The sequence below is a fragment of the Filicampus tigris genome, chromosome 2 (assembly GCF_054856515.1).
Source record: "Filicampus tigris isolate MCC_2025a chromosome 2, RoL_Ftig_1.0, whole genome shotgun sequence".
In the NCBI taxonomy this organism is placed as follows: domain Eukaryota; kingdom Metazoa; phylum Chordata; class Actinopteri; order Syngnathiformes; family Syngnathidae; genus Filicampus; species Filicampus tigris.
Window position 1 is genome coordinate 18626349 of NC_141218.1, and position 26617 is coordinate 18652965.

Here is a 26617-nt window from a genome sequence, read left to right on the forward strand (position 1 = left end):
GAGGAAAAACAAGACTCATTACTTGAGGAAGGCTGTTGTGATGAATTCATGTGAAAATGGTTTTCTTAATTTGGGGGATTTTTAAACCTTGAATAATACACTGCTAAAATGGCTTTTTTTTTTTTTTTTTTTTAACAAATCCCACCTCCATATGGAATATCATTCCTCTGCACCTTTCTCGAATGGGTGGGTTATAATTCTTTCAACTTACTTATGATAGTGAGAAGGTACCTGTAAACCCTAACCCGAACCCCATAATTGCTATTTATGGAATAACAAGGACATTCTCTATAAACATAAGACTCTCTTCATGGAAAGTTGGTTTGATAATATGAGTGGATCAATTATTAAATAAGGATAGTACACTTTTTTCATCTGATATATTTTTTTATCAGAATATGGCATACCTGTTACACCTGGGATTATGCAAAAATCTTTGGTGCTATACCTCCTGAAGTATGTATACTTTTTAAATTCAAACGCAGGCTTGATGGCCAGAAATTGTCCTTGTTATCTCCACTATGTATATTTGTGGGTAAAGAATGTTTGTCCAAATCTTTTGATAAAAAACAAAATAAGAGTATGTTTTTTTCTGAAAAAATGTTATCTCAGTTCCACATGTGGTCGCGTTCTGGTCTGGCTTTGTGGATTGGAAGAATGTCTGAATCTTACCTAATCGTTATTTAATTACAAGTAAGATAAGAAGAAGGGTCATTTAAAATTGTTCAGCGAACTAAAGCCTATATTGAAAAAAAAGTTCAAGAAAGTCATTGATGTAAATTGTAGCTTCTGTCATGACTCTCCTGAAACTGTGCTTCATCTGTTTTGGCAATGTCCATCAGTAGAATCTTTATGGTGTGACATAAGTATTTTTATTAAGAAGTTATTTTGAAGCAAGTTTTGTGTTATTTTGGAAGAATGTGCTTTTTGGTTTTGCTGAAAAAAAAGTGAGAAAATCAAAAGTGTATTTGATTAATTCACTTTTAATAATGGCAAAATTCCATATCCATAAATGTAAGTTCATGGGAAGGATTCCCAGCTTTACTGTTTTCCAGAGCTGGGCATTTGCCCCTTTTTTGCTGGTCCGTCCTCCGTCCGCGACCTGGGTACCCTTCCGGCCTCGCCTCTCCGTCCTTATTCACAAAATTATCCAACGACCCCGCTCTTAAAGCGGTTCCGTCCTTACGTCCGCCCCCACCGTGCATGACGATGACGGTTTATTTGAAGCTCATTAGCTGGCTACTTTACTATTCAAACCTGGTGTGGACACGCTTCAAACACACTAGCACTACTAATAGTGTTTTATCAAGTCTCTGTCTGAAAAAGGCTTTCCATGTCTTGCGATGAGTTGGGCAACCTCATAGCTGGCTATTGTAGCCTGGACTTTTTGAGCATGAAAAAAATACTGTTGCAGACCCTGCAGGATAGCTAGCTAGCTTGCTTAACTTTCTGCTCTCGCTTAGCACCAGTGTAAGATGCATGGGCCTGATGTTTAGTTTCATAATTACTTTCAAAATTCTTTCGTAACTGCCACAGTTGCAGTGCAAATAAAAGAGACACAATCCTCCTTGAACTCTTTGAAGAAATATTCACTCTCCCGCCGTGTCTGAAATTTTCTGCACTGACTTTCTATCTTTCGATTCTTTGGTTCTGCCAAGTTGACTAACTTGGAGTAAATTTATTGTGATTGTCCTTTTTGGTGGAGCAACTGCCTTGGTCAACAGTAGCTCCCCCTGGTGTTAAAACTAAGAAGTTCAATACACTCAGGCAAAAGTTGAAGTTTGGGCCATATTCTATTCTATTTTTTAGAAAAATCGGACACCACTGATGTAGATATTTTTGTAATGTATTTAATCGTTTTTTTTCTATGCTCTATACTTATTTTTTACAATTGTCTTTCTTCTTGTGTGTTGTTCTATGTTTACCCCCTAGCGTTATGTTCTTTTTGTTTTAAAATGCGAATTGTGTTCGATTTGTTATTGTATTTGGCATATGTTAAATAAAGATATTGAAAAAAAAATCGTACCTTCTCCTTGGCTTTTCCTTCCTGCCCTTTCTGGCCAATGGGAGCTCTCGATGTTTAAGAGGCCGACCAACCAGCTTCGTCCGTCTTTACATTTTGAAAAGGTTGGCGGTCGTGGTCGTTTGGAGCAAGAGTTGAGCCACACTATTAAGTAGCCGATTTTGTTCAAAGATGCAGGTAACTGTTGTTTTCATGTTTTTTTAATTGGGAAATAACATAATACGAGACGTGCTAACACTGACTCATTTCCATTTCGCATAATTCAAACAACTTTTACCCACCGAGCCGTCGCTGCGTCAGTGTCTATTTTCAACTATTGAGCCTAAATCAACCTTCTTGTATCCTGGGGGGGGGGGAAAATTCGTGTACATGTAAACGTGTAAATCGTTGCGTATGACCCAAGTTTACGTACGTTGTTTCTTATACACTCAAAGTTGTATTTCATAATAACGTTGTCTGCGGCCTAGTCGTTATTTACCATTGTTCCGAATGTATGTGTCGTTTTCTAATTATATAATGTATTATACATTACTATGGCCGTCATCTGTGAACATTGTAACGACGGCAAAAAAGAGTGGCATTGTTGGTTAATGTACGCACACACAAAGAATCTTGTCTGTGTACTGTATAAAATATAGTCTTACAGTGAACGTTCAGATGTATGTTACTAGAACTGTGGTACAAAATGTTACATACAAAGTAAAATTTTCTCAAACACATCGATTTGTATTTTACTTCTCTAAAATGTCTTTCTTTATAGAATAAAGAAAATCACCAGCCAAGGGCTTCACAGCAGCAGGTAAGATGATGGAAACAAGCGTCGGTTTAACTGATAACATGTTATAATCCTGGGGTTGTTTATGAATCTAGCGGACACGTGTGTGTGTATTTTAAAAAAAGAAATAACAATGTACCTCTGTAGCTGTTCAGCCATTTATTTTACAATTGTGGAGTACTGTCATCGCAGTCAGCACTTCTTAGGTAGTAAGACTCGTTCTTGAGTGTGGTTACAAATCGCACTTTTGCCTATACAGCCAGATTGTTATAGCAGTCAAACGACATTTCTTCACATTTTGAAATCAAAATGATTTTCACAAATCAAATGACAACAACCCAAATTTCAATGCTTTTCAATAGGCTGAGTGTTTGTTTTCACCGACTTGACCGCCATCTTGACTCGTGACGTGATGTTGACGTATACTCGGTATTCGGAATTGTCCATTCACCAATTATGCTACTGAAGATGATGTAAAAGGCTATATCTACACAGAAGTAGTGTGCAATTATTGATTTTACTATTACATATTTTTACTTTGTATTGCAAGAGAAAGGGCATACAGAAATGTCTTTCTACTGGGAGAATATTGACAATAAAGCTCATTCACTCGTTTTGGATTTTACCATGTCTGACTAGGCTTCGAGCATTTTGGCAGGCCCACAGCGCGTTCTGGTGACACCGTGGCTATCCACAGACAAAAATGTCATCACAGGTAATATGAGCCTTATTTTAAAAATAGAAAAAGCCACGGCGAATATTATTGCAATTACTTTACTGATGAAGTGCACATCATTTTTTAGGACCTATAAGAGAGTGTGTTGGTTCATCTTCCAGTTCGGTTGCAAAGTAAGTATCCAGTAATCTCTTGCTTTTTCATAGTTTTGTGTTCAACATAGAAAAATATTTTTCCATTGAAATGCATTACAACAAGTTTAAAAACGTGTTCAAAATTGTTTGAGTGATTACAGTAGGGTTGGGAATCATTTAAATGTGAATAATTCCGGTTTCAATTCCAGTTCCTCATATTGATTCCAGTTTCAAACAATTCTCATTGCTGATTATTTTAGGGGGCAGGGTTAAAAAAAAAAACATTGCATGTTTTAATATTACTCAGACTATGTGAGTAATTTTAATATTAAACAGAAAAAAATGTCAATTGTGGTATATCAACAACATGTGCATGTACTAGAGGTGCAGACATTGTAGTCCACTTGGAGTCGCTATCCTCAAATTCCATGCTTTGTGACTTTGAGTGTGTGTGGCCTGGCCTGGTGAGTGATGTGGTTGTCAGCAAACGTGTGTCTAGAGTTAGCTGTTGTGAGCACAGGTTAGCGGCTGGCTTGACAGGCTAACTCTCAGCCAGTCTGCATACTGTTGACTGCTTGGGTGCCAGTTTGGGCCGGAGCAGCTCATGTGAGAATGTGTTCATTATGTGTTTATTTTGATGCAGTTTGTTCAATGAAGTGATTGAACACTGTCTGAACTTGACCACTTGTGGGGACATTACAATAGTTTCAAACTATTGTAATTGAAATAATTATGTAATTCAATTTAAACGTGTCATTCTTCGTTTCAGTCCACTCCTTTGCTTTCCTCCCACCCGTTTTATAAAATCAGGCAGGTCACCATTGACGACTTTGACATCGGTCGACCCCTGGGGAAGGGCAAGTTTGGCAACGTGTACCTTGCCAGGGTGAAGAAGCTGCAAGCCATTGTAGCTCTGAAGGTGTTGTTCAAGTCGCAGATGGAGAAGGAGGGCGTCGAGCACCAACTCAGAAGGGAGATCGAGATCCAGGCCCATCTCAAGTAAGTGTCTGTATTTCATTTAGTCAGTCGAGTCAAACGCAATCCGTTCTGGAATGCTGGTCAAAGGCTGGTCAGCTGTGAAAGACATTACCCTGCTTAACATAAAAATGCCAACTGGTTTTGCCAATTTTTTATTGGAAGTAAATTTTTAACAGTAAAGTGGAAGTCAATCCAAACATATTTTTTTCAAGAATATATATAAGTTAAGCAGAAAAATGCACTCGTTTTTAGCCATCTCCGGGGGCGGCCATTTTGTCTTCTGTCGACTGAAAATGACATAACTGCTCACAATGACCAATCACGGCTGACCTGTTTTGTTCATAATGATGTCATTATCAGTTGACAGAAGACAAAATGGCCGCCCACAGAGATGGCTAAAAACGTGTGGATTAACACTTATTCCACGAACGCAGTAGTTATCAGAATGCCCAGTTTCAACTAGTGGGCTTGCATAGAACATATTCTTGAGAAAAAATGTTTGCGACTTCCCTTTTAAGCATACATTTTTTTTTTTTTTAAATGAAGACAGCCTTTTTGACTTAGCCTAATTGTTTTTAAAGGGAAATCAACCCAAACTTTTTTTCTCCAAGAGTATGTTCCCAGCAGGCCCACTAGTTTAAACACGGCATTCTGATTAGTATTGCGTTTGTGGAATAAGAGTTAAGCAGCAAAATTCACCCCTTTTAGCCATATCAGGGCGCGGCCATTTTGTCACTAGCTGTTGACTGAACATGACATCGCAACTGCTCAGGGCTCAGGTAACGACCAATCACGGCACAACTTCAGAAGACATGTCAGCCGGGAGTGTGTGTCCTAACAAACTAGCTTCCATAAACGACTGTCATAAATGAAATCGGGCATCAGCCACAATGTGCTTCTAACGTGCTTCCTTTTGAGATGCTCGTTTATCACCGCCCTGCTGCTTTGAAAGGCATATTTACATTGTTTTAATTAATTTTGTGAAAAGGGCCCGGACTTTTGGATTCTGTTTTATTTTATTTTTTTACATCGACGCATATTTTAAGCATTTATACCAATTTTCGATAAATCATTTCCAACATCACTGCTCGCAGGATAACACTTTTGATGTTTTGTTTTTTTTCCTTCTCAGGCATCCCAACATCCTTCGCTTTTACAACTATTTTCACGATCGCAAGAGGGTGTTTTTGGTGCTGGAGTACGCGCCACGTGGCGAGATGTACAAGGAGCTCCAACGATACGGACGCTTTGACGACCAGCGCACTGCCACTGTAAGATATTGTGCTGTGAAATGCGGCGCACTCTTTTGGTCAATGGCAACGATTGCGTTTTGAATGGGTGTGTTAGGTTTTATTTATTTATTTTTATTTTACATTTTTTTCTCCAAAATGCTCTGTTTCAGTATTACTTTTTTCTATGGGGATTGAAAATTAAAAAAAGAAATTGCGACTTTGCATATTTGCAGATGTTTTTGCCCCTCATTTGCCCCCATCTTTTGTGGCAAATGCATTCTAAATGTTTATCAGCGTTTTTTGAACATTTTTGGGTAAGGTAAAAATCCCCCCAATGCATTTCAAAGGGCATCAATTTTATGCAGATTTTTGCCATTCGCAAGCTATCCTTATCCACTGTAGACATAGTTTTAATTTTATTTAGTAAAATCTAGTTTCAGTTGGTTATCATGTTTTTATTAACAAAATGTTTTTTCAATTTTTGTTTTTGTTAGTTTTCAATTACTACTGTATAGTATAACCTTGGTTGTTTGTTCATAAGTGGTTAGCAAGTTCTGAAGATTTTGCTGCTTTCATTTCCAGTACATGGAAGAGATCTCAGATGCATTGTTGTACTGTCACGCGAAGAAAGTGATCCATCGCGACATCAAGCCAGAGAATCTACTACTTGGCTACCGTGGAGAGCTGAAAATTGCCGATTTTGGTTGGTCGGTTCATGCACCTTCTCTCAGGTATGCAGCATCTATCAAGTTCCAGATTGCTATTGTAAAAAGTTTTGAAACCGCATTTTTATTAAAGCCACAACGACAGAATTCATGTACAGTTTCGACATTTGTGCAGGCGTCATACAATGTGTGGGACGCTGGATTACCTTCCTCCCGAGATGATCGAGGGCCGCAGCCACAGCGAGAAGGTGGACCTGTGGTGCATCGGAATTCTCTGTTATGAGTGCCTCGTGGGGAACCCTCCTTTCGAAACTACCTCCCATTCTGATACCTACAAAAGAATTATGAAGGTGGGTCACAGTAACAGTCACAGTTTTTGGAACATTTGCCTCTTTCAGGCAAAATTTCTGCGTCACAGCCGTCGCTAAGAGAAAATCCGGCATTTGTCTTTTAACAGAACTAAGTAAAGCCGAATTTCCCCCCACTTCTGTAAATGGTTAGGGTACAAAAGGTAAAAACAATTGGCAAATATTTGGATGATTATTTTGGCCGATATTTGAAGGTCCTCGGTCGAGCTCTAGTTTGTTTCATACTCCTGTATTGTTTGCTGAACTGCCTTTTGTTGTGTAGTCATAACACCGGAACTTGTGGGGTAAAAGAGATATCGTGTAATGTGACTTGTGGAGAATAAACGCCAATGAAGTGAATGCTTTTGGATTAGCTATAGTACAGGTTGTATGTAGACGCACAAATGCACAGTTGGGCACCACGTCTTTGATGATGATCAGTACGATCGACACTGTGATGGCCTTCCGGGCTTCTTTCTTGTCATACGTAAAACGATGTCAAATAATCCCGCTGTTGTCAGTATGTTTCTTCGCAGCGGGAGTTTTTCCTTTCTTGCTACTCGCTTTGTTTTCACCAGTCTTTAAACATATTGTCCTGCTGGTTTGTCACAGATTATGGTGCATAAAATGAAAGCAGAATTTGAGAATCTACTGTTGCCTTACGAACTGTTTTTGAATCTGCTCCCATTCTTTTACAGGTGGATCTGAAGTTCCCAAACAACGTCTCCGAGGGTGCACGGGACCTGATCAGCAAGCTGCTTCGCCATTGCCCCACCGATCGTCTTCCGCTACAGCGCGTCATTGATCACCCATGGGTCCGAGACAACTCGCGCCGGATCTTACCCCCCATCTGTCCTGCCAAAACATCGTGAGCCCAGTCCAAAGCTACCTGTGTTATTTTTGTGATGGGTAGATATTGTTTGTCCTATATTGTTTTAGTAAATGTCCTGCTGTGGGCTCCACAATGTATTCTTAATCTTGTCTCTTGTACAGTGTGGTGTTTTTATTTTCGGGTGCATATCAATAAATGAGAATGCTGTAGAAGATGTCATTTATTTCAGTAGTTGCATTAAAAAAAAAAGTGAAACTCGAATATTATACAGTTTCATCAAACAGTGGAGGGGCCCAATGTGACGATTTATCTGGATTTTTCTCCACGGATCCCTGCCAACACCCTTTGTTGTAATGCTGATTTTTAATTGACATTGCCAATAAAACAGATTTAATAATATAGTATAGAAATTGTGGTTGGCTTTTTTAAAATGAAAGCTGAGAAGTGTCATCAGAAATATTTTATACTAGTCAACTGAATAAAATACAATACAGTACAGCAATGAATGAAACGGGTCATTATAGTGCCCATGTTTCCCAAAGAGCACATGAATAACCTGGGGGCCTTTTCTAAAGATAACTCAGTTCAATGTTAGTTTCAAGGGAAAGTCTGACATTCTAATTTCCTCGGAATGTTGACGTGAGTATTTGAAAATGCACAAATAAAAGTTGCATGTTTGTCAGTTTCCTAACCAGTTTAATCGTCGTTTGTAACTGGTCTACATAAAAAAATACATAAGAATGGTATATTTTCTCGATCAGTTTTCGCACTGAAGACAGTGGTAAACAATGTACCGTTCATTTTGCCCTATATGCCCCAGTTTTTACAGGCTGCGAGTTTGCCTGGACTAGTTTGTTACTCCTTGTTTACATATCTGTGGCTATATGTGCATGAACAAACTGTTTACATGGAAAAAGTGAGTAAATATCAACCTGCATCCTTCAATCAAGTAATAAAGCGATCCGTTATCTGCGTTGTTCTATGCCAAGTAAATAAATACAAGTAGTCTTCTACTCCTACCCAACTGCTTTAATGCAAAAATGGTTTTCTTGCATTTAGAAAAAACGTCAAATTATAAAAACAACGGGAGCATATGGAGAAAAACGGAGACATTTGCATTGTACATCTTTATTTTTACATACAGACCAGTGCACTCATAAAATCCGCTCGTTGATACCCGATACGGTTTAGTATTTTATGTGCTCGTGAATTTGGGCACGGTAGCGTGGCCGAGCGGTCTAAGGCGCTGGATTAAGGCTCCAGTCTCTTCGGGGGCGTGGGTTCGAATCCCACCGCTGCCAAGACTCATTTTAATGTACTATATTTATCTTATTAACAACAGTGAATCGAACATCGAAGACTAAAGTACAGTATTATTATATGGCAAAAATTCGGTTTGTCCGCGACAAACTGTTTTACTTTTCCATTGCAGGTGTTTTAGCGCTAGAGGTCGCCAAAGTGACTGGATTACAGGGGCAGAACGTGACAAATTACTGCCGATAGTAATCGGGAGCAAAAAATGGCTCGCAGCCACACATGGCATTTACATAATACTACTACTACTACTACTACTACTACTACTACTACTACTACTACTACTACTACTACTACTACTACTACTAATAATAATAATAATAATAAAAAAAATAATAATAATGAACCAATTCAGGGTGTCCCCTGCCTACTGCCCAAAGACAGCTGGGATAGGCTCCAGCACGCCCGCGACCCTTGTGAGGATAAGCGGTATGGATAATGAATGAATGAATGAATGAATGAATGAATGAATGAATAATAATAATGCATCAGATTTCAATTGCCCTGTAAAATGTATTGCATTTATATATTTACATATACTGTATACATTTGTATTTATGCAAGCGTTAATATTCATATTCACGAAACGCTTCTTCTAAAACAGGAAGCCGGTGTTGTATTTCCGGTTCATCAAAATGTTTGTATTTAAACTCTTCCGGGTTGAACCCGCTCACACCGTTGTGTACCAAAACAAAAACTGACGTGTTCGCTACTGATATGCTTAAATTTAATGTTTAAAAATTAATCCGTTTGATTTCAACATGGCGGGTTTACCACCGGGTGATCCGCAGCTAGTGTCAATGATTGTCAATCACTTAAAAACACAAGGACTTTTTGACCAGTTCAGGAGAGACTGCCTTGCAGACGTCGATACTAAGGTAACGAATGATTACAGTCCAAGTAAAGTATACATTTGACGTTTCAGTCTGCATTTTATTGTTTAAAAGTACAGGTCAAATCGGCTCACTGCATGTTTTGGAATACGGTAGCTAACCACAACTGTCTGTGTACTGCTGCAAAAGTACTAATCGTAATTTATTCAAACATTTTAAAGGATGGCTACCGTTTCTTTACTATACCTGCAATGCTGCAGCCATTGGTCTCCATTCATTGTGATAATAAATGTCGTCCAGGTTTGCTTGAAGCGTGTTTCAATAATGAATGTTGATGCTGGGCTAACAGTACCTTTTGTGAGTTTTATAGGCGTATACAAAAGCACACGGATAAATACGAAATTATTTATGATGCCAATGTCCTTTCAAGCAGGGCTCGTCCTCAACCTTTACTCAACCAAGACATCCACTTTACATTCGAAAAAAGTGACGGCACACGATTAAACCAAAATGTAACAAAAAGTATGAAGAAAATGTTATCTCGTCTCAATTTTTTTACTCCGTGTGAAATCCGTGCCTTTTTCATTGAACACAAAGCTGACTCGCAGGAATCCTTGAATTATTCTAGTTCTGCAGTCAAATGGAAGAGAATTGTTCTTCCGATCACTAAGTTTTTGGCATAGATAAATAGACACTTAGAAGAAGACATACAGTGTTTTATAATCAATCAATACTTTTTGGGCCTTTACTAAAATGTTTCTCAGCTGATGATACCCAGGGGTCCACATTTTAAAAACCTGTCGCCAAATTGCAATAAATTATTACCATAGGGTATATGGAATAGTTTCTGGAATAGTATTGTTAAAAAAATAGGCCCATAAACACATTTGTTGTGTTGTTTAATGGTCAATTTCAGAACACATTAAGTATAAACATGTTAACTTTATGTATAAAAATGCAATCGAGTAGATAAAAGTAAATTAAATATCAAAATTTCACACATATTTTGTCTTTTGTTTTTTAGGAAATGTACGATGTGGACAAGCACTACAGTTAGAGTTTTCCACACTGTAATTTTAACAAATGTTTTATCCACAATATTGCAGGATAAATATTGTTACATTGACATCTATACGACTTATAAATCAACGCACAGCACGATTAAACTTCTCTATACCTTTTGCAGCCAGCTTATCTGAACCTGAAACAACGAGTGGACAACTTTGTCTCCAATCACCTCTCCAACCACACATGGAGCCCCCAGTTGAACAAAAACCAGTTGCGAAACAACATCAGGCAGCTTGTGTTGCAGTAAGTTTATTTTTATTTTTTTTAATTATTTATTTTACATCTGCCCTTCAAGTTTTCAAGTTTACAATGAAACTTGACAAAACTCAAAGCAACTCATCGCTCTTAGGTCCGGCATGCTGGAGCAGGGAGTGGACAGAATCGTGGCTCAGGTGGTGGATCCCAAAGTCAACCACATTTTCAGGCCGCAGGTAGAGAAAGTGGTGCACCAATTTTTGTCACCCGGCACTAGCGGCGAGGAGCCGCCAGCGTCGATTCCCTCAACGGAGACCAAAGTGGATGCCGTTGTCCCTCAGCAGAGTACGTTTGATGTCGTCCTTCAGTCAGCTGCTCATCCATCCCGTAACTATAACAGTGATGTTGTGTGGTCAAATGTAAACTTTTGTTGCAGTTAGTTCTGACTATGTTATTGTTTAGCCTCAACATCCGTGCCGACGTCCACTGCTGCCACTGATGCCATGTCCATCCTGGACACCATCACCTCTCTCAACGAGGAGGCCAACATCAGGTCCACCGAGAAAGGTCGCACAGCCCACGACGAGTCCGTTGAGGACGGCGAGCAGGACATGAGTCTGGATGAGGAGGAAGACATGAAGACAGAGCAGGAAGAGGCAGACCAAGCAAAGCTGGGGGCGGAGTTCCAGGAATTAGAGATAAAGACGGACGACCCACCGGACCAGATGGACGTCGGAAGAGAAATGTCCACAGATGAGATCAAGATCGAGGAGGAGGAGCCGCGAGCTGCAGACCAGGCTGAGGCGAAACCGAAAGTGGTTAGTAAAACAAGTGACAAACCTTCGGAGGAGACCCAGGAGGAAGATAGCTACCAGGCCAAGCAGAAAGTCAAAGAGAGGATAAAAGAAGGTCAGTACCACATAGCTCATTTTCGGTGAGATCTGGAATACAAGTGGTGGAGCAACACACGTAGACAGACAGTATAACCACACCCACAGGCTTATTTATAGTCTTGATCCTCTGTCAAAAACAACTTATAATGAGGAGTTGTGACCGTCTGCATTTATATACACGTGTCTGCATTTTACTGCCCCCAGATGGCCTAGGCGCACACACCAGAAGGAGCTGCACAATCACAAAGAAATATCTTTATTTGTTCTTTTTCTTTTTTAATTTAAAGCACACTACCCCCCAAAATGTATGGTTTTTGTTTGAGAGGTTGGAACAGATTAATGGAAAACTTTCATTCATTTCAATGTAGTAAAGGAATATATCATAATGTACTGTTCTTTCAAAAAGAACATTGAACATTTGTAGAACTAGGGATGTGCAATATCACTTTTTTTCAGACCAATACCAGTACAGTGGTACCTCTACTTACGAAATTAATTTGTTCTGGAATACATTTCTTAAGTAGAAAATTTTGTAAGTACAGACGCGTTTTCCATGTAAATGCCCTAATCCGCCCCCCAATATTGAGACATGAATGTTTTATAAAGCATAAAAATGCATCAAAACATGTAACATATACATGTTACAATTAGATTATTGCACAATAAATGAGAGTTGATCATAATGTAAAAGAACAAAGAATAGAGTAAGGAATAAGGAATAAAAATGATGGTCGTTTAGCTTTTAATTGCTGTCCTCATCGCTTTTTGCCCTCTTTGGTTCATATTCTCTCTCAGAGTGTTTTTTTTTCCTGGCGTTTTGTAAAGAACTGATTTAATGATGTGGCGACTGTCGATACATTACGGTCATATTCTTTGGCGAGATCAACCAAACGCATCCCCCTTTCATACTTTTCTATTATCTCTTGCTTTGTTTGTATGGACAGAAAAAACGATTTTCTCCTTTTTTTCTTTTCCTTGTTTCTAATTCACGTCAAACTATCGGAAAACCTCATGGCCCGAGGGGCGAATGACGAACACGCTGCATAGACATATCTATCTATCTATCTATCTATCTATCTATCTATCTATCCATCTATCCATCTATCCATCTATCCATCTATCCATCTATCCATCTATCCATCTATCCATCTATCCATCTATCTCTCTATCTGCACACATAGACACATACGGTAGAGGTCCCTCTTAGCCAATGGGATGCCAGGAAGATGCTAGGCTAGCCAATGGCAGAGCAGCTATGAGTATGTTGCGTTCAGGAAACTCCGGAGCTGCGAGTCGCAGCCCATACTGCAAGTATCAGCCCATGCTTTTACCTTTCGTATCCTGAAATTTCTTTCGTAACTAGAGGCAATATTTTCCGGTTGAGGCGTTTCGTAACTTGAAAATTTCGTATGAAGAGACGTTCGTAAGTAGAGGTACCACTGTACTAGTGTTGTCACAATACCAACATTTTGAATTTGATACTATACCTGCATAAAGTACTTTGATACCGGTTCCGAAATGGTACCTCGACAAAAATCTCAAAGCAGCAAAATTAAAACTGAAAAACAATGTCCAAATATTATTAATTATGAATTTAAAATATTAGGATATGCATCTGTTTGTGGGACTCAATGTAATGTTGCTTTCAGTGTGTGTTTGTGTATGTATGTGTGTGTGCATGCGCGAGCGCGTGCATGCACGTGCGTGTCTACTCTTCTCTCATCAGCTCCCAGCTAGTCGAATGCCTTGTGAAATTGTTAACAAAATAATTCACAGTACTTATTTTTGAGGGACATGTTGGAAAATGCATCACAACCTGTTGCTCTTTAAACTGGTGGTGTAACTCTGGATGCTGGTCAGCAAGATGCTTGACCAGATCGGACGTGTTCCCACCTCGAGCCACCGTAGTTTTCAAACAAGACTTACAGACGGGATGTTTCATGTTGGTCGGCTCGCCATGGCTGTCGGCCATGTCAGCAAAAATGTTCCATATGACACTACGCGCGTCATGTCATGCTTTTCAACGAGGAGCGGAGGTGCAGGGGGCACTTCACTGCTTGAGGCCATCTTCCTCACACGCAGAAGGAGGCGTGCCACTTAAGACGTTTTCTTACCTGGCGGCGACAAGCATATGTATACTTGCCTTTAAGACAGAGTTGGTGAGCTGCATGTGTGTGTGTTTTTTTTTTCTTTCTAATACCGGTGATGAAAAAAAAAAGGGTATTGAGCGGTTTTTGACACAAAAAAATCCCGGTACGGTACTGGTACCGGTATCCTGTGCAACAATATTTAGTTTTGGGCTTACAGTCTTGTAGTTGTGAATGTTTGAAAAGCTGTGGTGTGGTGTCATCATTTGCAGAGTATTCTTTGGAGGACTCTGACTTGGACGGCTTGAGTGACATCACAGTGAGTTCCGTGCACACCAGCGACCTGTCATCATTTGAAGGGGAGAGCGAAAATGAGGAGCCGTTGTCCGAGTCCTCTGAGGACGGCGAGCATGCACCCGATGGTCTCGCTTTTTTGTGTCTTTCTTTTGACCGTAGACAACACGATGCGTATATGTTGACTCATGTTTTTTTTCCCCCTTCTATTTCCACTTTTAAGGTGTAAACTCAGACAAGAGAGAAGCGAGCGAAGAGACAGGAGAAGAAGGCAAAGAGAGTAAACCTCGCCGCAAGGCTTACGTGCACAAGCCCTTCCTGTACTCCCGTTACTATAGCGACTCAGATGACGAGGTCACCGTCGAAGAACGGCGGAGATCTGCGGTGAGTTGGACAGATGAGGGTTCATCAAAGATTTTACATTTTATTATTGCAACAGATTTCTTTGCATTAGTGATGTTATTTGATTTAAGGATGGATTACTTCCAATATATGTATTTATGACACATTCGTTTAATAGAATTTTGTTAAGTTATTGTAGTAAACAGAAGACTGCAAGTCAAAGTGTTTAGTAGGTAAATAACTCTTAATTGAAGTAGAAAACTGCCCTTCGTATTAATTCATTATTCATTTGTCGTTATTTGAACATAAGCCTAACCTATAAGACAAAAACATTCATGTATAATAAATCTGCTCTTGTTTATTGTAATACCAACTCATTTAATGTTTGTGTTTGTTCAACTATAAACGGGAAGAGGACCTTGAAAAAAAAAATCGTATAATACAGTTATGCTCATAAGTTTACAGCTATGTAAACTTGTGAGCACAACTGTATCGCAATTGCAATATGGGATGGGATCAGGATTAGAGGATTGAAATCGTTCAGCCCTAGAGTCGTGGACCACCGTGTGTGTCTCTTCAATGTGCTCTTCAGGCCAAGGACAAAGAGGAACGTCTGCTCAAAAGGCAGCAAAATCGAGAGCGAATGGAAGAGAAGCGCAAGCAGAAAGCAGCGCAGTCTGAAGAGCAAGGTATCTCTACTTGGATTGTATCTATTTGAAACCCGATTTAAGAGCAATCGTTCAGTTGCGCTACTTGGTCCCTGCACAGATCAGAAAAAAGAGAAGAACGGCTCGTCTGCTGGGTTCGAGACACCCAGAGCCAAAGAAGCCCGTAAAGAGCGGAAAGTTCTGGAGAAAAAAGTGGCGCTCAGCAGAAAAAGGAAGGAGGACTCAAGGTGAGTCCAAAAGATCCCTCATCGTTGTGTTTTATTATTATTATTATTATTATTTTTTTTATATTAAATCTGCTCATCTTGGCGTTCGTTTAGGAAAGAAGGAGATGTGACCAGCAAGAAAAAAGGAGAAGCAGGAGAAACATCGAAGAAGCCCGTATGTGCCATCACGGATGAAACTAAACTAAACAGTAAATGATATGATGAGCTGCAGGGGGAAATAGTGGTTAACATATCTGCCACACTCTTTTGCGGTTTCGGGGTTCAATTTTGGCTCTTTCTTCCTGTGTGGAGTTTGGTTTTCCTCTTCCAGAAATATTCGTGTTGTGTTCTTTGAAGCCTCTTAAACTGACAGACATTTTCAGACCTTCTTTTACCCTAACGTTTGGAAAAAAAAATGGAAAAAAATATATAAATAAATTCCTGGGATTGATTGGCTGGACTGTGAAAAGACAAAAGTGTTTTTTTGCAGTGAATGAGTTAAATTGTCCATAGATCTCCAGCTCCCAAATGACAAGTGACATAGAAAACTGACCAAATGAGCTGTAACCGTTTTGTCCTTTTCAGGAGGTCAAATCAACACCATTGCGCAGCCTACAACAGAAGCTGGTGAGGAATCTGTCCGAGCCTTCGGCGCCTGACGAGAGGCACCGAACGGCAAGCGGGAGCGGCGGCGCCCCGGAAGATTCCGGTGACGCCAAGAAGCTCGCTGACAAAAGTCGCACGCACTCCTTCATCTTGGACTTGGAGCTGGGCTCACAGGAGGCTCTCAGGCAGCGCGCCATCGGGAAGTTTGACCGCCCGTCCCGCAAGGAGCGCAAAGAGAAGGAACGCCCCGTGTCCGAGGAGCTCCCCAAACTCAAACAAAAGCAGGAAAAGAAACCCGAGCCCCAGTCCAGCGAATCCCAGCAAAAGGACGGCAATCCTGCCAAGACGTCTTCCGATGAGAAGAAGCCGAAAGTGAAAAATGAAAAGAAAACGACCAGTACGAAGGAACAGAAGACGTCTGTCTCCGAGACTGACGAGGCTTCGGCCAAGAGGATGCGGGCCCAGTCTGTTGAGAAAGACAAGAGTCGGGAGAAAGACAAGATGAAAGAGAAGGAAAAGATCAAAGGTGAGAAAACACCAGCAAAAATGGATTCAAAGCAAATGCCCCGCCCGGATTCTTCTGGCTCCTTGGAGGATCGTCCTGAGGTGGCACAAGGAGCGGACGGCGTCAAGAAAAAGGAGAAACACTCTAAAGACGCCCTGAAAAGGTCCAAGAGCCACAGCGAAGACCGGCAAGTCGACAAACCTAAACTAAAAACGGAAAACAAAGACAAGACGAAAGCCGAGCAATTGAACAAGACTCTCGCTGACAGCGACAAATCTCCAAAAAGAGGCAAGCCGGCAGAGAAAGGGAAAAACACGGAAAAATCCAAATCCAGAGAGGAGCCCAAGTCTCACCCGGCATCAAAGACGGACAAAAGAACTCACAGTTTGGACACCCGTGGGGCCTCGGGTGCCGGCAACAAACCAGAGAAGGAGAAAAAGAAAGAGGGACTGGCGAAGGAGCAGAGGAGAAGCTCCGAAGAGCCAGACGGCAAGAGCTCCAAGAAAAAAGTGGACAAGAAAGAAAAGAAAGAGGAGAACGTCGACGAGAAGAAAGCATCCAAAGAAGACAAAGTCGACATGTCTCTTCACGTCGATGCTGAGGGGGCGCAAATGCCAGCGGCGCACCCGTACCCGGTCGCCGTTTCCTTCTCTGACGGCGCCCGCGAGCCTTTAAGCGACACCGCGCCCGAAGCCGAGACGCGGGTGCGGGAAATACCCGCCGTGCCGCCGGAGGCCGACGCGCTGCTGACGCTGATGGACGTGTGCACCTCGGCCATGGACGGCACGCTGCAGGCGGCGGGCGGCAGAGAGCGCAGCCAACCGCCGGTGACGCTTCTGGACGCCGACATGAAGATGAAAGAGGCGGCCCTCACGCTGCTCTCCATGGACCCCGACAGCGCTTTGCCCCCCAGCTTCATGGGTCACGGGCTGAAGGAGCAGTCGCAGGAGAACAAGCAGAGCCCACACAAAGATCCTTCTGAATTGTCACCCTTTGGGTACGAGACTGTGAAGATTGGTGGGGACAAATTGAACAGTGAAGGTAATGAATTTTATTTGCTAGGCAACTTACCCTACTCACAAACAGTTCGGCATATTGGCTGTCGGGGCAATATAACCCTTGCAGCTTCAGAAAACAGGTGAGCCGCGATTGGTCGTTACCTCACTGAACAAACACAACTTGTAAGTCAGGTTACCCCTATTACATTTCAGGTTCATCCTGAAATGTCACCCCAAAGCCAAACATAGTCTTTGGAAGAGTGAATGCTAGTTGAAATCAGGTAGTTTGTTTGCCTCTTCACAGATAAGTCTGCAATGGATGCAGCAAATGGCCAAACGTCTCTGCAGCCTGCTCTTCAGGTAAAAATCACCTTTTTTGCCCTTAGGCTTTTATTTTGATCGCTTATGTCCCAACGTGGCCATTCTGTGCGTATGTGTGTGCGCAGGAGAATGACACCAAGCCACATGACCTTCCTTCTAATGAAGACAAGCCCAAAGCGAGAGCTGCTGACTCACAACCAGCTGAAAAACAGGCAGCACCTGCTGATGAACATGGTAGACGCCTTCAATTATTACCTCTTGGGTCAGGAATATTATTGGCGACTTATTTTTGTTTAGCGTAATTTGATGCTGGTTGATATATTGAAGATCCAGTTGCTGATGAAGGCAATGGAAATGTGGTGGAAAATGCTTCTGCGCCGCCTTGTCTGGCAACTACTGTGGAGCGTGTTTCCAGTCCACAAGGTGAGCGCACGAAAGCGTCCGTGTTGCAAAATGACGTTTCACCATCTGACATAAGATGGGCTTGTGTCAGATTCAGAGCCAACACAGTCGGATGTCGATGCAACAATGAGCGCCAAAGTGAGAACCCACCTTCACTTTACTCTGCTTTCTTTGATTGTTATAAACAAGAACAAAACTGTAACACACTTTCTTCTGAATTATAGGCAGATGAGGATCAGATGGACGTCAGTCACGGTACGTAAAACATTTTAATAAAAGGCTGACTACCCTTGCAGGCCACTTCATTAGTTACACCAGCACCATGTAATGAGATCCAACACAAGTGCTACAGTGTTCCGCCGCCTTATTGCACTACACAAACCACAGCCCACAGCATTACAGTTTTGTTGTGCAATTTGCTTGTTGCAGAAATATCCACTATATTTTGGACACCAGCGGTTTATAGCCATCGTTTTTCATGGCATGTCATCCTTTTAATCGTTTTTTGCAGTATACTTACTGTAATGCCATTGCATGTAGGAAATGAGAGCCAATTGCACTTTTCAGCTGTTTATTGAATGCCGGGAGAACAGTAAAACGCACAAAAACAATGAGCACGCACACACTAGCTGCTGTCGGCCACACGCAGACTTGCCGATGTCACGCGTGGCCCCACCGGGCACCGTCTCTAAATTCACAAATCTAACACCCACGCACACTACAGTATTTTCTATATATTTTATAGTTTCAGTTTTTTTGTGTTTAAATACTTTTACAAGGTCTTTTAAAGGGGAAATCAATCCAAACACATTTTTTTTTCAAGAATATGTTCCCAGCAGACACACTAATTGAAACACGGCATTCTGATTAAAATCGTGTTTGTGGAATATGAGTTAAGCAGCAAAATCCACCCATTTTTAACCATCACTGGGGGCAGCCATTTTGTCACCTTTGTCGACTGAAAATGAATTTACAACTGCTCAGGGCTCAGGTAACGACCAATCACGGCTCAGCTTCAGAAAACAGGTCAGCCGTGACTGGTCGTTGTGAGCATTTGTGATGTCATTTCGAGTCGACACAAGTGACAAAATGGCCGCCCCCAGAGATGGCTAAAAAGGGGTGGATAACTCATATTGCACAAACGCAATATTAATCAGAATGCCGTGTTTCATATTTTTGAAAAAAATGTTTGGTTTGATTTCCTCTTTCAGTGTTTTACTAAGTTTAACTGCGTTTAAAGCATGTGGGATGGCCAAAATTACATACATTTTTTTTTAAACGGGAACTCAGCCCCCCAAAAATTCTTGACAATATGTTCTATGCAGATCCACTAGTCTAACCCGGCATTCTGATTAATATTCCGTTTGTGGAATATGAATGAAGTAGTAAAATCTACCCATTTTTGTCCATTTCAGGGGGTGGCCATTTTGTTACTTCTGTCGACTGAAAATGACATCCCAGTTGCTCAGGACTCAGGTAACAGCCAATCACGGCTCACCTGTCTTTTGAAGCTGAGCCATGATTGGTTGTTACGTGAGCCCTGAACAACTGTGATGTCATTTTCAGTTGATAGCAAATAACAAAATATCCGCCCTCTGAGATGGACAAAAACGGGTGGATTTTACCACTCATATTCCACAAATGCAATATTAATTACAATGATGTGTTTAGACTAGTGGAGGTGCATAGAACATATCATTGTAAAGAAAATTTTGGGGTTGATTTCCCTTTAATCGTCTCTCTCGTGGAACATAAACCCCCATGATGAACGGGGTTCACTGTATTTCCGCAAAACATTTAATAGGTCCTGGACCACGAATTGTCGTCCACATGAATAAAGAAACATCAAATGTCAAAAGAGGACCCTGCCCACTTATCCAGCTACAGGAAAGGTGCAAACAATTAGAAACACTCTTGGCAATGCATTTCTGTATCACGGGACTGCAAACACATTAGTAAACATAAGTGTTGAATGAAGACAGTGTCACAAATCAAATGTTTACATCCTTAAGTTTGATTCATTATATTGTGCTGGTGTACATTGGTGTTGCAGAGTAATTATTTGAATAATGTTAACTTGTTACCTTCTCATCATTAGGCAAACTAGATCTGAAAAATGAGGAGGAGGAGGAGTGTGGTGCACAAACTGTAAGTTAGATGTTTTCTTCCCAAGGAAACAGTCCCCAGCTTTGTCACGTCCTGATCTTCACATCACTTTGTTTAGGCGGAACTCTGCTCCCCACCCTGTGTGGTCACAGAAGCCGAGAGTGCAACAGAAGTGGCCAAACAAGAAAGTGTGTCATTTTGTATTATTTATTTGATATTTTGATGGCGATACGATTCCTAGTTGTCTTGGTCGTCATTCATCCAGGTGAGAGCTCAGACCTCCGCGAGCCAGAGAAGAACTCTGAGGTGTCGGAGAAGGTAACTTTTACACGTGCGCTGGATCATCCTTGATGCTTCAAGTGTTGGCGTTGTGCATTTTTTTCCTTCTCTGTCATAGCGGGAAAGCGGCCGAGGCGGACGTAAACGAAAGCTGTCCAATCAGAATGTTGCAGTAGTGAATGAATGCGGTAATAACTGTAAGCCGGTCGATGTTAAACACGCAGCAACGTTGCCAAGTTGAGATTTGACCGCAGCCACTTCAATGTTCAACAGGTGACGATCAGGATGCGAAGGAACCACCATCTGAGGTCAGAGATGCTCGATGGCAACGGAGATTGAACTCGATGTTTGTTTATTCAAGAAAAAAGGAACGCTAAATGAGCATTTGTTTGTAGGAAACTGAGCAGCCAAAGGTTGTGGAGGTGAAAACGTCACGCAGGGGACGGTCGTCCAAAGTCGGAGAAGAGGTGGAGGAGGAGCCGCCGAAGCAATTGGCGAAGAGGGAGCAGACGCCGAGTCGCAGAGGGAGACGTTCAGCAGCCAAAGGAAACTCTGCTGGTAGGACACTGTCCGGAAAACTACAATCAAGTCTGCTAATGCTCTTCATTGAAATATATTCTGTGGGACCTGGACTGTAAGATTTTCCAGATTCAGTTGTGGCTCTGCCTTTTTTTTGTGCTTTGATTGGAGGTAAATAATATTAATTTATTACACAAATTTTAATTTGCACTCTGGTTAAGGCGTGTGTATTGAATACATTTTTGCCATAAGAAATAATCCATTCAGGAGGCTAACGTCATTAACTTTTCATTCAATTCTGTACTGATAATATTTGAACGAACAAAAAGGTTAAATATGAAAGCTGCAGAAGTAGAATCTAGTTTTTGTTTTACATTTGAGCTCAAACTGACGAGTGATTCAACTGCGGAACCATTCCGGGCTTTGAGATTTTGCTGTATATCAGACTAAAATTGCGACGTCCTCATTTTCAGATGAACCAGCAGTGAAGAAGAGGAGGAGATCAGCGAAGGCAGGAGAACCTCAAGTGGGAGACGAGATGGTCAAGAACACCAGTGAGGAGGAGCCCCTGAAGGACGCAAGTAAGGAGGCAACTGCGGAAACAAGTGAGGAGGCCACGACGAACACAAATGATGCGACAGTAAACAACACAAATCAGGTAGCTGTGAAGGGCACAAGTGTGGAAACTACAAAGGACACAAGTGAAGAAACCACCCAGAACACAAGTGAGGAGGCGGGAAAGGACACAACCGAAGAGGGCGTGAAGGGCACAAGTGAGGAGGCTATACAAGTAACATATGAAGAGGCTACAACTGACAAAAGTGAGGAAGCGACTAAGAATGCAAGTGAGGAGACCATCAAAGACCCCAGTGAGGAGGCTGTTGAGGACACACATGAGGTGACCAAGGACACAAATGAGGAGGCCACAGAGGATGTTAGTGAAGAGAGCGCAAAGAACACAAGCGAGGAGGCAACTAAGGACACAAGTGAGGTGGCAACTAAGGACACAAGTGAGGTGGCAGCTAAGGACACAAATGAGAAGGAAACTAAGGACACAAGTGAGGTGGCAACTAAGGACACAAGTGAGGTGGAAACTAAGGACACAAATGAGGAGGCAACTCAGGACACAAATGAGGAGGCAACTAAGGACACAAGTGAGGTCGCAACTAAGGACACAAATGAGGAGGCCATAATGGACACCACTGATGAGGCCAAGAAGGACACAAGTGAGGGACAGAACTTCTGACACAATCTTGTTTGCGTGATTCCTGATGTCTAAATCCGTGAATACTTTTTCAGCTTCTCCCTCCAAAGACAACGAGGAGGCCAAGGAGGAGAGCGGCAGTGAGAAGAAACCTGACGCCGTACGTGGGCGAGAACGCTTGAAACGCCGCCCTCTTATTTAACTACGTTGTCATTCTCATGCCAACTTGGAAGTCCAGTAAGGGAGTGTTGTTGAATGTCTTCAGGTTGACGAGCAGCAAGGTATGACTCCCAAGAAGCCCGCTCGGAGGGGAAGACCCCCCAAGGCCGCAACGCCCTCAGATGACTCAGGTTCTTCTTTGTTATCCCTCATGAGTGGTACTGACCAAAAAGAAAAGAGGGTGTCATGATTTTCAAAGTTTACATCCGGGGTTCCACTGGCAGATAAAAAAGAGAAAGCGGCAGGTGAAAGGGAGGCGGAGCAGAACGAGATGGATGAGGACGGTGGCGAGAAAGATGACGACGGCAACGAAATGAAAGGCAGAGCAACAACGCGCTTGGCGTCTCGTCTGGAAGCTGAAAGGTGATTCCTTACTACTGCTTTCATGACCTTACATGACCTTGAAATACGGCATTCTGATTAATATTGCGTTTGTAGAATATAAATTAATCAGCTACATGCACCCACTTTTAGCCATCTCACGGGGGGGCCATTTTGTCACTTCTGTCGACTGAAAATGACATCACGGTTGCTCGGGGATCAGATAACGACCAATCGCAGTTCACCTGTTTTCTGAAGCTGAGACATAATCGGTCGTTATCTCAGTCCCGAGCAACATTGATGTCATCTTCAGTCGACAGAAGTGACAAAATGGCCGCCCGCTGAGCTAGCTGAAAACGGGTGGATTTCTCATATTCAACAAACGCAAGATTAATCCGAATGCCGCGTTCAGACTAATGGGCCTGCATATAACATATTCTTGAAAAAAATATGTTTGGGTTGACTTCCCCTTTAAATCTCAAACGCAATTAGATTATTTTCCAAAATTGTTAAGCTCCAATTTTAATAGATTTTTTTTTTTTTTTATTGTTGTCGCCATTTGCAGTGTTTTAACACTCTACTGCATTATACTAAGAATTGTTTGTAAAATTTGGCTACAGCGGCCACGAGTGTCATATTTGTCGTTCATTTCCAGGAATAAGCCGAGCAAACCTTCCACGAGGGCCAGTCGACAGAGCGGCAAAGACGAGACTGCCGCTGGTGCACGGTGAGTTAAACCTCATCACTTCACGCTTAACTTACGTCCAGCATTTATTGTTAAAAAAAATCTTGATTAATGCATGAATCAATATGGGGTTAGCCCCTTTGCTACTTTCACATCCATGTTGAACAAGTGTGTGCTTCCTGTGGGCATGAGTTCTAATCTCTTCAGGCCTCCCACTTTGCTTTTTACTTTTTGTCACTGCAAAGCGTTGTTTTTTGCCCTCGTAGTGGGAGCAGGGGCCAGGCAACCGCCGCCAAGGGGGCACGCAAACTGGAGAGCAGCCCCGCTGCTGTGCGAACGCGAGGGGGGCAGAAGTCTGAGGAGCCCCCGGCCAAACGAGGAAAACGCTGCTGTCACGTACACAATTCCACTTAATCGCTTGTATTTGTATTTGGGGGCGGGGTGGCAGGGGCAGGTCAGCAGGCACCCCCCCAGGCCCAACAATAGAGTAACAATCGCTTGTGGTTCTGATCACGCGCTATCATTCCTTTTTGTTTAAGTGCGCAGAAGTAGGGTTAATTAACTGAGGTCAAACACGAGCTTGAGAATTTCCCACCATCATTTTTACAGTGAGATATTCATTCTGTGAATGACAAATTGTGTTTGTCTTTTACTCTTGTTTTTTTATGGATGTACTTTTTTGGTCTTTAACACGTCAGATGAATATTACTTTACGATAAACAAACTCAAACAAAACCTTGTTTGCTGTCATTTTTTAACTAAACATTGCCGTCATAAAGTTTGACTTTACACTAAAAATGTGGATGGAATACTCGAGTTTCGAGTGAAATTTCAAGATGAACCTAAAATTCAGAATTATCTTTAGAAGTTCATTTACTTTGGCCTCTAAACTTGTGAATTCACATGTCCACTGTTTCAATACTTTCCACACAACCTGCTGTTCTCACCGATGCTAAATTTTGCTGCTGCTGCCCTCTGTCATTTAATGATCGGACCGACTGCGTGATCTTGTGGTGTTTTGTAAACGCAAACGGTCGCGGAAATATCCCTCCGATTCTGTGTAAATGGCAGAAGCAGATAAATTCTTCTTACACTGTCATTTTGTAGGATCTCCATGTGAATCAAGTTCCACAAGCAGCGTCTTGCCTCTGATTGTACGTACGGTGGGTACAAAAAGTCTACACACAAGTTTTTGTGACAAGAAAAACGAGACCAAGATGAAAAATGTCAAAACTTTTAACATCATTTCATGTGATCTATAATCTGTACGAACTAATTGAAAATTTGAATCACTTTTTAAGGGAAAAAAAAAAAAAGATCTTTTGGTTGCTTAAGTGTGCACACCCTCTTAGGCCTGAGTTATTGCGTTTGAACTGGAGCGCCTAGACGTTTTGTATCCACTGTGTATAAAATTTCCCTTGTGGACTCGTTTGTTCTCTTGAATATTTTCCCATCAATTTAGTATGGAGGACTTTCTAAAAACTAAAATGGCCCCTGATAGGAAAAAGCTTCCCCGCCCATGATCTTCTCATATCATAAAAGCCCGCTCATAAGTTTTGAATGGCGTCCAAGTCGGCCTCCCTTTACTGTGTTAAGTGCTCTGTCTTGGGGGGCCCCTCCATTTCATGGCATGCGAGTGAATTCCTCTTTGGGATACAAGGAATAAAAAAAAAAATCCCGTCTCACTTAAAAGGCTGCTTCCCTTCCCTTTTCTCCCACTTTCCAGCCTTGAGCTTGATTGAGTGTGCCATCCAGATGGGTATGATGGGGATATTTGGTGAGAATTTCTTTTTACAGGGGGGTGGGGGGACATTTATTGTAAATGAGTCTTGGCAGTTTCCCCGCTCCGCCACCCCACCCATCCCACCGCCCCCCTTTGCTCCATCTGAACACAATTTGGCAGCAATTCTCTTAAAATATGAGGGTGTGCTTATGGGGGGGATGTAAAAAGAAAAAAAAAAGTGGAGGGTTAACAGGGGCGTAACCATGGCGATGCTCATGCACATTTCTTTTCAAAATACCAAGTTATAAGTAACAAGATGAGGCAGGTTGAAAAGAAAAAAATGCTTTGGGGTGCCGTTGGCCTAATGCACCATTTAAGTTGATTTCCTCACTGTACAGCTGGCAGGGAGCTGCTTGTTATTATTATTATTATTATGGGATATTAAGGCATCATGTCTGTGCCGCGAGAAAGGAGAGAAAAAAAAGAAGCCACCACTAAAAACCGTTTCCCGGCAGGGCCATTAAGTGCAAACATATCGTCTTTCAAGTAATTTTTTCTCTTATGAAACAGTTTTTATTCTGGCCAGCAGATAGAGCCCTCTTGTCTGCTGTACACTTTCTTTGCGGATTAACTCATTCCATCCCAAATGACATTTATGTCATTTCACAATGGTTCTGAAAAAGTCTGGTACTGAATGAGTTAATGAACTCCAAATTTCAAGGCAGCAAAAGTCGCTGAAATCTTTAATTCGGCAATACCAAAATTTTTGCTGTTATGAAATTACATTCCAGATCAAAGAAATTAGAATTGAAGAGTTTATTGAACAGTTGTCCCCTGTATTGAACCCTAACTTAAAGATATAAGTATGATCAGCTCAGCAATTGTTTTTTATTTCCTATTAAACAACTTGCTTTCTTTGTTGTTGGCACAAATGTCAATAATTCTTAAGTCTTTCCATTTTAAATTGTTACAAATTAATCTTAAATAGTTTTAGTGAAAAAAAAATAGAAGTTGTATTTTTTACTATGCACTTTATCCTTTGAAGTAGGTTGGTAAAGCTAATGATAAAATGGACTAATAATATATATAAAATAAATAAATAATGATTAATTTTTTTTTCTATAAAATATTCCATACATTATTCACGTGTAAAACAAGCAAGTTATA

At 41.5% G+C, this 26617-nt stretch overlaps 2 protein-coding genes and 1 non-coding gene across 6 annotated transcripts; all 3 read left to right on the forward strand.

The window, feature by feature from the left end:
* The first annotated feature begins 2054 nt into the window (after positions 1-2054).
* aurkb (aurora kinase B) lies at positions 2055-7874 on the forward strand. The gene is made up of 9 exons (XM_086023162.1): positions 2055-2200; positions 2784-2822; positions 3438-3513; positions 3602-3647; positions 4419-4607; positions 5719-5857; positions 6401-6549; positions 6659-6833; positions 7529-7874. Exons 1-9 carry the CDS (start codon positions 2195-2197, stop codon positions 7700-7702), a joined length of 993 nt encoding a protein of 330 aa, XP_085879288.1. The 5' UTR covers positions 2055-2194; the 3' UTR covers positions 7703-7874.
* Positions 7875-8881: 1007 nt separating this feature from the next.
* On the forward strand, positions 8882-8963 carry trnal-aag (transfer RNA leucine (anticodon AAG)). The gene has a single exon. It is a non-coding gene; the product is annotated as a tRNA-Leu (tRNA).
* A 684-nt stretch (positions 8964-9647) lies between these two features.
* bod1l1 (biorientation of chromosomes in cell division 1-like 1) lies at positions 9648-24456 on the forward strand. 4 transcript variants are annotated; one of them, XM_086023846.1, is made up of 27 exons: positions 9648-9854; positions 10996-11120; positions 11227-11459; positions 11535-11981; positions 14325-14474; positions 14570-14730; positions 15281-15377; positions 15457-15583; positions 15677-15737; positions 16148-17714; positions 17976-18031; positions 18118-18226; positions 18320-18415; positions 18486-18532; positions 18619-18649; positions 20493-20542; positions 20619-20688; positions 20766-20818; positions 20898-20976; positions 21053-21087; positions 21175-21337; positions 21772-22524; positions 22598-22662; positions 22768-22852; positions 22946-23084; positions 23698-23769; positions 23994-24456. In XM_086023846.1, the coding sequence occupies exons 1-27, from the start codon at positions 9738-9740 to the stop codon at positions 24139-24141; spliced, it is 5136 nt and encodes a 1711-aa protein (XP_085879972.1). In that variant the 5' UTR covers positions 9648-9737; the 3' UTR covers positions 24142-24456. The 4 variants fall into 4 exon arrangements, with proteins under 4 accessions (XP_085879972.1, XP_085879973.1, XP_085879974.1 ...); XM_086023847.1 differs by having other exon boundaries at positions 20898-20967; XM_086023848.1 differs by having other exon boundaries at positions 11227-11417.
* The last annotated feature ends 2161 nt before the right edge of the window (positions 24457-26617 follow it).